Source organism: Periplaneta americana, chromosome 8 (genome assembly GCF_040183065.1).
Source record: "Periplaneta americana isolate PAMFEO1 chromosome 8, P.americana_PAMFEO1_priV1, whole genome shotgun sequence".
NCBI classification, from domain to species: Eukaryota; Metazoa; Arthropoda; class Insecta; order Blattodea; family Blattidae; genus Periplaneta; species Periplaneta americana.
This window is the reverse complement of record NC_091124.1, coordinates 112,143,731-112,156,716: the sequence shown is the minus strand read 5'-3', so window position 1 is coordinate 112,156,716 and position 12,986 is coordinate 112,143,731. Positions and strand designations below refer to the sequence as shown.

The following is a 12,986-nucleotide window of genomic DNA, read 5'->3' as shown; positions in this document are numbered from 1 at the left end:
ATTGTCCTGTACATTGTTCTACCATCTTTTTTTTGGTCTTCCTATTCTCCTTTTACTTCCTGGATTTATATCTAGTATAGATCTTAGTGTTCTGTTGTTATTCTTTCTGAGAACATGTCCCAACCACTCCAGTCTTCTAAGGTTGTTGAGAAGCTCAATGAATTGAAATGAGTAGGACTGCAAAATTCGCATAAACATCGAACACTAAAGTGATTACAATTGCTCTTCCAATAACCATTAGGCCTACCATGAAACAAAATTCTACTTTCTTAATAAATCTGGAGTTTTGAAAAAAAAAAGACTGCTTATTAGTAAAAATACCTATATATTTTCTTACATAAGTAGGGAAATATGTATACAAAATGATTTTTTTATCGAAATGTACACTTAGAAGTGCAATCATTGACGAAGTTATAATTTTTTAAAAGGTGACACTTTTGCATACAAATGTCCCCTCTGTTACGAAGAAATAGGCCTAGAAGTGATCATTTTACTGCATGGTATTATTATAATACAAAAACAGGAATTAGGCTACATGTATTCCATCAATACTAAAGTAAATGTAATTAACTTCTGTGATTCTTATTATCAAATTAACTATTTAATATATGTTGAATGATGCAACATTAATATTATTTTGGTGCATGAATTTTTTTATTATGTGCATGTCTGCATTTTTTTTCCCAGGCTGCAGACAAACGCTTCCTAATGTCTGCCCCAACTACGAAAAATCATTCTTGGTACAGTACCAAGAATGAAGGTCCAGGACAACGGGGGGTTACAAGCAACACTCACCTGTATAATAGAACCATGCCACATCACACAGAGCCTCCCGCTGATGTAAGGAAACACTTGTACCTTTCTTTGTAGTGTTGTTAGAATATACACAGGAGATTTTTTTGTTTTAGTAATTGGTGTAAGAAAACACTTGCACCTTTCTTTGTAGTGCTTTTTTTTTGTTTGTTTTTCAGTAATTGTAAAATAAGGAAACATGATTGGTGAACAATATCTTTAGAAAAACATGTTAAAAAAATTGTTTTCGGGGTTAATATCTTTTCCTTCTCTGCCTTCTCAACCTCATATTTATCTTCTTCTCTATCCTTTGCTATTGTTATTTTTATTTTCCTTTTCTTTTTCATTATTTTCATATTTATCCTTCTCTTATTCTGTTCATATCCTCTTCTTTCTTCTTTCCTCTTTGTGCCTCACTCTTATCATTTCCTCCTCATACTTATTTATCTACCTCTGATTGAGTTCTGGCTGATATGTACATCTATTATCAGGCAAAATATCTCACTTGACGTTATGTGTCAGATGAAGAACAATTGTTTGTGTACATCTTGTAGTAAAAATGAATTACTTGGTGTCATAGCAACATGTTTGTTTGTTGTAGCAATCTGTATCGGTTTTCTGCTTATTAAAGCCTTAAATTCTAAAAGGTGTTTTCTTTGCATTTTAATAAGCAGAAAACCAATACAGGTTGCTACAACAAACACGTTGCTATGACACCAAGTAATTCATTTTTACTGCATTCTTCCCCTCTTTGATGTTACTCGCTAACATAGTCATCCAGGTACTTAGGTGGTACTCTTGTCCGATTAGATCGACGAATCTGCCGCTCTTGTGGACCATTGTCACTGTTATTTTCGTCCCCACCATTAACTGTAGAGTCCTGTCTTACAGGGATGCTGTTCTGTTCAACATTGACATACTCTGTGTGTTCTTGTACGAGTTCCTGCTCTTTGTTGTCATTCTCATGTAGTAACGTAGATGGCGATTCCTGGGCACATGAAGCTAACTGCCTTGTAGATACAGTATCTTCTTCACCATCTGAGTAATGGACATGAGCGTACTCAGGATTCGTTTCTAGAAGTTCTACCTCATCAACCAAAGGGTAGTATTTTGTAGGACGCTCATTATGTTGTAACAACACTTGTCCAGGTGTTGTTAGCCATGTTGGTAGAGAAAAACCGTAAGATGATCTTCCGGAATGAATAAACATACGTTTGTGGGGAGTCTGGTTAGTTGCAGTGCACAATAACAATCTTGTTGAATGAAGGGCATCCAGGAGAAGTCTCCCACTGTGATACTTATCTTCCTGTCTGTCAGGGCTAATAAAATAGTTTTCCATAGTATCCCATGGTATCTTTCAGCTTGCCCATTGCCTTGAGGATTGTACGGAGTAGTGTGACTAGATGCTATACCATGACTTGCTAAGAAAGCTTTCAATTTATACGACATAAGGGATGTACCTCTGTCTGAATGGATGTAAGAGGGCGTACCAAATATGGAGAAAAGTTATCGTAAACATTTGATTACTGTCGAAGACTTCATATCTGAGCAAGTAAATGGGAAGGGATATCTAGAATATTCGTCCACAACTCTCAGAATGTACTGATTTCTAGTAGTTAAAGGGATTGGTCCCTTGAAGTCTATATTTAATTGTTCAAAGGGTGAGGTTGCCTTTATTAATTTCCCATTGTGTCTGAAAAATCTAGGTTTAAGTTTTACACATGCATTGCATGATGCAGTTACTTTCTTAATATCATTGAGCGAGTACGTTAAGTTTTTACTTCTTATTCAATGATAAAGACGAGTTATTCCGGGATGGCAGAGTGCTTGATGTAATGTTCTTAGTTTGTCTCCAGGCATTTCTGTAGCAGAACATATATGGGAGAATGCATCAGAAACTGCATTTTTTCGTCCAGGCCAGTAAACTATATCATATTTATAGCACGAAAGTTCAAGTTGCCATCTCTTAATCTTCTCATTCTTTATCTTCTTCTTTGTATTATTATTAAATATGAACTTAAGTGATTTCTGATCGGTTATCAGCTTAAAATAACGACCTATGAGGTAGTGTCTCCATTTATGCAAGGTGTCAACAATAGAATAGGCTTCCTTTTCGACAGCGGAGTGCCTCTGTTCGGTTTTAGAAAGAGTTCTAGAGAAGAAAGCAACCGGTTTCCCTGACTGTGACAAAGTCGCTCCATTAGCAAAATCAGAGGCATCCGTTTCGACTGTAAATTGGGAGTCTTTGTCAATAGAAGTTACAATTGAATCTACAATTTCTTGTTTTAGACTTTTAAAAGCAAGTGCAGCATCCTGAGTCGTAGGAAAAGCTTTACATTGAACAAGAGGTCGTACTTTCTCGGAAAATTTGGGTATCCAACCTGAATAATGTGCAAACACTCCCACCGCACATCGTAAAGTGTGACTGTCACCAGGTTGAGGTAAATTTAACAGATGGCTAAGTCATTCGGCATCTGGCTTGATAGTTTTATTCTAAATTGTATAGCCTAATAAATTGATACGTTTAGTAGAGAAGACAGATTTATTCTCATTTAGTGTGAATTGAAATTTCTCTGCTGCTTTGAGAAAACGTTGTAAATTAATATCATGTTCTTCCTGAGTACGTCCACATATTGTTACATCATCTAAGTACGAAAATATGACCTTTAGATTTTCTGATTCAATAATAGCGTCAATAGCTCTTTGGAAACATGCTACCCCATTCATTACACCAAAAGGAATTCGACAAAACTGGTATAATCGACCACACGCCTCGAAAGCTGTATATAGTTTATCTTTCGACATAATAGGTATCTGGTGATAAGCACTACGCAGATCTATAGTGCTGAATATTTCATATTTACTCACTTCCTTTACAAGTCTTCTAATCGAGGTACGGGATACACGTCCAAAAGAGTGAATCTATTGATCGTCGAGAGTAATCAATTACCATTCATCTTTTATGATTATCACTGGAAGTGATTAAGACCTGTGCTTGCCATGAAGATCGACTTTCTTCTATGATTCCCTCTGATAATAATTTTTCAACTTCTCGTTTTATGAAGTCATTGTCCTCATTTGAATGTCGTCGAGATTTTATGGCAATAGGAGCACAATCAGTAGTGTTAAAAAGTGATGCTGGAGGGCAAGAGCAGTAACTATACTGCATACTGAAAGAGGATCTTTAGATCCACCAAACGAAATATTGAGACTAGTGTACTGTTTTAAAATGTCATGTCCAATAATTACATCAGCACATAAGCCTTTTAAAATTAGCAGGCTTGTACAATTATATGTGTGATCCTTTAATTGTAGTGTTACTATACACATTCCTTTCACATGAGATTGGAGAGATGTAGAAGCCATAGACACATGACCTTGAGCTGGTAAAATCTTGAACTTATGAGTAGATGCAAATTCAAGACTAATGAAACTTTGTGAACTTCCTGTATCCACTAATGCATCAGTCTCAGAGCCATTAACTTTAATTTGTATAACAGCTTTAGAAATACAGGATAGTGAAGCAGCTAAGAGGGACGATGAAGTTTTATCTTGAGAATGTTTGAAAATTTTCGATTTGCAAACATTAGCAAAATGCCCCATTTTGGCACATTTTTTACAGATGGCATTTCTAGCTGGACATTGAGTATGAGAGTGCTTTTCGTGACCACAAAAATAGCACTGAATTTTCGTAGCTGCAGAAGTAGGTCCGTCTCCATAAGTAGAGTTTTCATGGTTTAAAAGTTGTTTATTCTAGTCAAGTACAGCATTAAGAGTCGGATTTACAGCAATAAAAGATTTTGAATTTTGTTCCGCCATTTCTAATGATCTGGCTTGATTAATAACAGTGATAATGATCTACAAGAGCAGCTGCTTCGTCAGTCTAATCGAACAAGAGTACCACCTAAGTACCTGGATGACTATGTTAGCAAGTAACATCAAAGAGGGGAAGAATGTAGTAAAAATGAATGAACTTATTTGGTGCCATAGCAACGTGTTTGTTTGTTGTAGCAACCTGTATTGGTTTTCTGCTTATTAAAGCCTTAAATTCTAAAAGGTGTTTTCTTTTCACATCTGAAGTCTGATTAGTGGAATATGTAGCTAATCAGCGATGTATGCAATGGAGGGGGAAAGGAACTGGCCACCCTATCCCATTATCTCCTGGCCTAATTGTCTCATAAGTGGTGCCAGATTGGTATCACTTGTGGGGTTCAGACCTGTCTTCGGACAGTTGATTAAACAACAACTTATTTATCCTTTTCTCTTTCTTGTACTGTTAGTATCCTCCTTCCCTACCGCCTCTTCATCTTTATACTCATCTTCTCCATCATAATATACTTTTGTTATCATTCTTCTCCTCCTTGGACATAACACTCCAGTATGATTCTTGATGTTTCTCTTATTAGATTTTATCGTATCCTTTTTGTGTCTGGAAGAGTCGAAATAGTTTAAAAAGAAATAAATCATCACCAGTATTAAGTCTTTTGAATAAACTTGGCTCTTCTTCTGATGAGTGTCATAGTTTCTGTTTTGATTTCAACTGAATCCAGCAGCTTACTAACAGACAGGCCTGTATGAACTCCAATTACATTATACAAGTATACAGTTGTATGTTTTTGTATTTTCTGTAATAAATCATAGAAATAGATCTCTTTTGAATTAGTGATCTATATTTCTGATGTGGATAGAGTAAAGTAATTTTTAAACAGTCCCTCTTTATTCAGATGTGGATATGCATGCATAAACACAGAAAAAGAGAGGACAAGAAGTGAGAGCTTAATAATTAGTAACTCATGTTGCGATGTATATTGTTTGAATGCACTATGCCTTGGACTCATATTGTCTGTGACGAGAATTTTATTCATAAATATTTCTTCAGCTTCTCCCCCTCCACTCTCTTCCACCCTCCCTCCCTCTCTCTCTCCCCGTCTCTCTACCTCTCTCTTTGTTTTGGATTTGTTCTACCTTTTTATATACTGTATATAGTAGACTGTGGTAATATCACAGTCTACTATATACAGTCACGAAGCTTGGGATGATTTTTTGCATTTCTCGTGATAGTTGCTAGCCGCTTGGAGCGCTGTGAGTACTAGGAACAATAGACTGTGCCACAGCCATCGTGATCTAATACAGGCCATAAGGAAGACTATGTAACTTGCTTAACCCAATCACGAAGGGCGGCGTTTCAACCATATAAATTAGTTGGAATGCATAAGCAGTAACATATGTTTCTCTAAAATGTAGTGTAATTCCATTAATAAAATTTAAAACAATGATTATGAGACACTTCAGACATAATTCACTTGTGAGTTAAGGTGTAATATTATTTATGGTGTGAAAATTACGTTGTTCGTATGTGTAATACCTGCCTTTATTTCGATTAAATATTGCGAAATTCTTGTACATTCATTTATGCACGATTCAATAATTTTCAATTGCACTGCACAGATATTTCGATATGTTGAAATTATAGGTTATAATTACTGTACCATTTGCTCCTTTGTCTAAATTTAGTGATCTCCAATGCCTTGCCATTCATATGAAAATTATAGGTTATGTTTCCATATTTAACTTATAATCCTAAATTTGCAATTATACATTATAATTAAGCATAATGTCATGTATGATACCCCGGACATTCAATTTTGTCTGTATTTTAATACAACAATTGAGTACTGAATTATTGTATTTATCTACAATTGTACATACACTAATTTCGTAGAAGTGGTATGGTAAATGTTTTGTCTAAAATTAAGGAAGGTAAATGTGCTAAATTGAAATCACAATATAAATTCTTTTTTATTAAACCTCAAAATAGCCTCCATTCTGAACTTAAAATGTTGACGCAAACAGATTATGTTAACATGTACAATTCTCTTCTCATTAAAATAACACAGTTTTGTAATTATTTCTGCAACATATTATGCAACAAGTAGTAAACGGAACTTATGGACACATTACACTAAATAAAGCCTTGCAATGATACGCAATAAAGTTATAATATAATATTTCACTGAGCCCCATACACTGAAATAGAAAACCCGAACATACATTACGGCCTGGTCTAGATCGAAAAGGCATTGACTGTGCCGTATTTTGCATTTTTGTGAAAAGCTATGTAAACTGTGAAATGTTCATTATCGGTTGTAATAACTGTAAATGGCTAAAATACAATAATTTGAATAATACTATGGGACAAGGAGACGTTTGTAGTACTATAAATTGTAAGAAAAATAGGTTAGAGTTATCCTCCTTTCGAAAGACCCAGGAAGGTGAGTTTATAGAATATAATATATATTTTGTGAAAATAATATATAAACCTTATGTATTTCATATTTCAATAGTGGAAGGAAGGTGTTAATTTTTTCAAAAGAACACGATATCGAAAGTATAATACATTTTATCGTCTGCTAGGGAAAGAGTCTGTGATGAGGCGATAGTAGCGATCCTGGTGGTGAGCAACTATCTATGTTTGCATATTTAGTAAGTATTGAGCTTCGTGACTGTATATACTAGACTGTGGGTATATTAAATTCACGATTCACACACACACTAGAGGCGCTAGTATACTATTTAAGTCAGAGATTACTGGAAATAAATGATTATAAGGAAACTTGAATAGGCTAATCGCTTGTGGGATGATAATAGATTATAGGCCTAATGAAGTTATTTTAAGTTAATGTTATTAGCTTATTAAGAAAATACGGACAATTATAACATTTTAAAAATTAAATACAGATAGCAGAACAGACCATTAAAATGCGGACATGTCCTGCTAAATATGGACGTCTGGTAACCCTAACAATCACCCATATAATTCACATCATCGTAAGAAACTACATTCACATGCATCAATTTCTCTGTGCTAGAACGAATTTCTGTTCAAAGTCCCTGCAGTATATAACTAAATTTAGTATTGTTTTTTCTACAAAGAACTGGGCAGCTGGGAAATGTAGGTCTAAAGTGTTACCTATACTCCCACACAGTTTCTTTCTCCACATGTACAGTATGTTTACAAAATGTGTACACTTTCAGACAGTGAACATTTAACTAGCCTATTTCAAAACATAACATAAGAGAATAAACTGCACTTATATTTAACTGACTCACTGCATGCCTTTACTGCTGGATGTCATGGAACAACTAGCACATGGAGCAATATAACATAGTACATAAGTTCTAATCTGGTGAAGCACCATGAGTTTGCTGACACTCACTGCAGAATTACGCAAAACATTTTGTCTGAGACTAATATGAGTATAAAAATGTAAGAATATTCAATAACTAGTTGTTCATAACAATGTATTTTTACCTCCATTCTTAAAACAATATTACACGCACAATTTATCCGAATTTCTTTCAAATTTTTTCCTGCTCAGACACTTAAAGTAAGTGCATCCAAGTGGAAGGGCTATTGAAAACAACATATCAGATATAAGTCGATGGTTGGAACCCCGAAATTTAATTATTCTGTATTATAGGTATGATAGAATTGCTCGAAAATTCTAAAAACATGTATACACAATGAACCTCTCGCTTTAAATCTCAGTTTACAGTTTGAACCCAGTGACAGCTGTATTTCCCGAGTTCGGACTCTGGAAATTAATTACTTTTATTGGGAGTATAATCCAGGTGAATAACGGGCTTTTGTTCACCTCTTTCGTTATTTCTCATAAAACTCAAATAAGCTGTATGCGTAGCTACTATATCAGAGCGTTCTATTAGAATTTCCTTTTATCTTTACATTTTTTTGAATGCAAACCCCATGGATAGTATGAATTTTCGTAAAGTTTCCTTGCACCCTTTAAAACCCATCTCTCTCTTACAAAATTTATGCAGCTTGCCTAATGTTGGAAGCTCTTTGTAGATACTATAATGTTTATGAACTTCTCTTCTTATGATACATTTGTCCATGTCGTCTAATTCAACCTATTTGCAGGAGTTCGTCTAACTTTGTTTGTTGTTGATATTTCTACACCCTTGTCCTCACATTCTTTACCTTCCTTTCTAATCCTACTAATTGCTTCCTTATTTACCTTCACAATAGCTGCAGCACGCTCTGTTGCTTTCGATAGAGTTAGGTATAAACCAGTTGTCTTTTCTTCGCCATAAAACTTTATGACACTATAAATAATGCTCCTCATTTGGCTACAAAACACACGTCTTCCTACACGTGGCATTGCGACCAGATTGAAATGCCAGGTATTGGATGTGACGACATTCCAGCAGTAGACATACACAGCGAGCATGGAGTTCCTCATTCTGCCACGACGGGTCTTGTTTTGATCGCGTAGTACATACACATACATACATACATACATACATACGTTCACACCTGTGGAGTAACGATTAGTGCGTCTGGCCGCGAAACCAGGTGGCCCGGGTTCGATTCCTGATCGGGGCAAGTTACCTGGTTGAGGTTTCTTCTGGGGTTTTCCCTCAACCCAATATGAACAAATGCTGGGTAACTTTCAGTGCTGGACCCCAGACTCATTTCACTGGTATTATCACCTTCATCTCATTCAGATGCTAAATAATCTAAGATGTTGATAAAGTGTTGTAAAATAACCTACTAAAATAAAATAAAATACATACATACTTACATACACATACATATGTACATAGTACATATGTATGTATGTACTCACAATGTACTCACACAGACAGACGTAACTGGCATGACTACATCAAAGTAACCCGATGTTTTAAGTGCAGTAAGTACAACCATCACGCACAGAAATGCAATAGCAACCAAGCATGTCTTAAATGTGCGGGAGACCACAAGGTAAAGGACTGCGAAGCTGAAGCTGAGAATTTCAGATGTATTAATTGCATAAATTATGCAAAACATAACAAGGACAACATTGATGTTAGCCACTGGACACCAACTGCCCATGTTATCAGTTAGCACTAAAGAGATATCAATAGAACATAGATTACTAATAGACAAACAGAGCTTAAAATTTTTGCAAGTAAACTTGCAACATTCTAGAACAGCTATGAGCAACATAGCGCAACTGATAATAGAATCTAGGGTCGATATATCCCTCATACAGGAACCATATACTGTGAATAATAAAATAGCTGGAATTCCGAAGTTTATGAGAACTTACGTATGCGGAGAAGAAAGGAGGAGAGCAGCCATAATAATCAGCAATAATAATGTAGATGCCACAGTGATAAGCCAACTATCCAACGAAGACTGTGTTGTAATTGAAATACTCCATAAAGACAAGAAATTCTTCATATCAAGCTTGTATTTTGATATCGAGACAGATATAGGAAGGGATATGTGGAAAATCGAAAACATCTTAAATCATACAAAAGAGTGTGGAATATTAATATCAGCCGACACCAATGCTAGGAGCAAGGTATGGCACGATACACAGGACGAGAGGGGGTGAGCCCTGGAAGAATTCATCATGGCACATAATCAACGAAGACACAGGAATAGTTGGATTGATCTAACGATTACCAACAGTTACCTGATCACTAGAATAGTGGACTGGAAGTGTGGAGAAGAGGAAAGTTGCTCAGATCACAAAATCATTTCCTTTAAAGTATGAGGAAAGCAACGACCCTTTATAAACTCTCCTAAATCAAAGGGAGAAGATAAACTCAGTACCAAACGATACATAGTTAAGGAAGAAGAAAACTATGAGCGGTTCAACAGCATTCTATGGGCCTCTTTAGCTACTGAATTTAAAAGTGAAATGGGAGAAACCAATCCAGAAGAAATCGACAAACAAGTATGTGAAATTATAAATTGCTCAAGTGATGCGGAAAATGTAACTGAAAGATTTAGTTCTTGCATCACTGCAGCTTGTGAAGGGGCGTTCTATACATCAATGGTGAGAAAATATCAACCCAAAGGAAATCAGTTTATCGTGGATGAACCATCTGACAATGTTAAGGAAAAGAGTTAATGTGTTACGAAGGCGATATCAAAGATCAGTAAATAACCAACCGCTTAGAGACGAAAAGAAACAACAATACATTCAAGGAAAACGAGGATGTCAGTTGGAATTATGAATGGAAAAGTTCAAATTGTGGAAAACATACTGTACCGTTGAAGGAGGCCGAAACACATGGAACACGGTATATAAGCTGGCTGCAGGGAAGCTAAGGAATGAACCAACTTTAACAACTATACAGGAAGCTGACGGTACCTACACATCTGACATCGAAGAAACTATGAGTATGTTGGACTACTTCATGCCTGAAGATGACGTATAAAGTGACACTGATCAACACCTCGAGATGCGAAGACAACGGGAGGAGCCAATAAGTACACCAGACGACGTCGAATTCACACTAGAAGAAATATTCCAGGTAATTCAATCCCAAGAAAGCCCTGGGGAAAAATGGAATAACGAAGAACATAATACTGAGAATATTTACGGGATTTCCATCGTCTCTCACGGCCTTCTATAACAAATGCTTAAGCCAAGGATGCTTTCCCAAAATATGGAAAACATCGCAGATCATACCCGTGATTAAACCAGGGCAGGAGGAGAGTCGGGACGTTGCAAGGTTCTGACCAGTAAGTCTCCTAAACATCGAGGGGAAAATCCTAGAAAAGCTGATGATTGTTAGGATAAATCACGATTTATATTCCAACAACCTGGTCAGCACGAACCAATACGGATTTATCCCTTGGAAAAGTACCATAGATGCAGTGTTAGCTGTTAAAAAGTTCATAAAAGACAACCTAGACCAGAAAAGGAGTTTAATAATAACCAGTTTGGATGTGAAGGGAGCATTCGACGCTGCCTGATGGCCAGGCATCCTCTACAACTTAAGGAATCTACAGTGTCCAAAAAATGTATATCTTCTAGTTAGACATTACTTCAGTGACACAATTGGTACACTTTCCATCAATCACAGCCGAGTAGAAAAATAAATGACGAAAGGTTGCCCTCAGGGGTCATGTTGCGGCCCAAGACTCTGGAGTGTCCTCTACAGTTTTCTTCTAACCCAATACACACAACAAAGTAAATTAATAGCTTTTGCAGATAATATGATACTGATGATGGTAGGGGAAGCCAAGGAAGCGGCAGAAATGTACGCGAATATGGATTTAAAACTAGTAGAAGACTGGTCAAACTTATATAAGCTCCAATTCAATAACAGTAAATCAAAAACGTTACTGATATCAAGAAAAAGAAAAGAAGGTAAAAGCAACATAAGTGTATTTTTAAACAACAGAGAAATAGAGCAGGTACAGCAATTGAAGTATCTAGGGATAATCTTGGATATCAAGATGAATTTCGACATGCACATAAAACAAGTCTCTGAGAAATGCATAAGGCTCATAAACTCACTAGTGAAATCAGCTAAGATGAACTGGGGATTAGGATAGCAAGTCTTACTATCTACAAAGGCGCTATACTCCCTATACTGCTATATGGAGTACAAGTGTGGGAAGAAGCCAGCTTGAAAAGAAAGAACATGCTTAAATTGCTTAAATACCAGAGAGTGCAAAGGTTGATGAATATTAAAATAACGAAAGCTTATTGCACCATGTCATATGTAGCATCTTGTGTTCTGGCAGCAGTTAAGCCAATAAACATAAAAATTCAAGAAATACTTGAGATATATTAAGGTACACAGGCTGCCAGCGAAAATGGTACACTGACACCACCTGAAGATGCCCCGAAACTAAACGAGTGGCCCCACCCAGCAGTCAGGCCTAAAGTCCAAGAGGCACAAGAAAACCTACAATACAACATAGAAATATATACTGACGGGAGTAAGATAAATGGGAAAGTCGGAGCAGCAGCAGCTATCTTCCAAAAAGGGGAATTGATTAAGAAACTGAAGTACAAACTAAGCCCGCACTGCTCAAATAACCAAGCAGAACAGATAGCGATTCTACAGGCACTGAAGGAAATAGAAGTCAACAGGGAACTGCAGATCAGAGAGAAACTAGGCATCGTTAACACAGATAGCCAGATCACAGTAGCACTTCTCAAGAACAGTCAAATTCGCAACACAACGATAAAACAAATAAAGACTAAGATCAAACATCTGCAGGACAGTGGTTGGACTATCCACATAAATTGGGTGAAGGCACATGTGAGGCTGTACGGGTACGAAATAGCAGACCAATTGGTGAAGGAAGCTGCACAGGAAGACAGTGAGGAGGTAATATACAGCAAGATCCCTAGAACTCACATCATACGGGAAGCAGA

General features: G+C 36.4%; 1 protein-coding gene across 7 annotated transcripts in view; it reads left to right on the top strand.

The window, feature by feature from the left end:
- LOC138704946 (protein transport protein Sec16A-like) overlaps window positions 1-12,986 on the top strand; it is a 572,743-nt gene that overhangs the window by 21,934 nt on the left and 537,823 nt on the right. For 6 of the 7 annotated variants that reach the window (XR_011333490.1, XR_011333489.1, XM_069833405.1 and 3 more), the window contains exon 2: window positions 688-840. The exons of the other annotated variant lie outside the window; for it this stretch is intronic. Coding sequence is in view for 4 of the 6 variants with exons in the window: in XM_069833405.1 (XP_069689506.1) it covers window positions 709-840 (132 nt within the window). In the remaining 2 variants the exon portion in view is untranslated. The remainder of the gene's footprint in view (window positions 1-687; window positions 841-12,986) is intronic. 7 annotated transcript variants of the gene reach the window in all.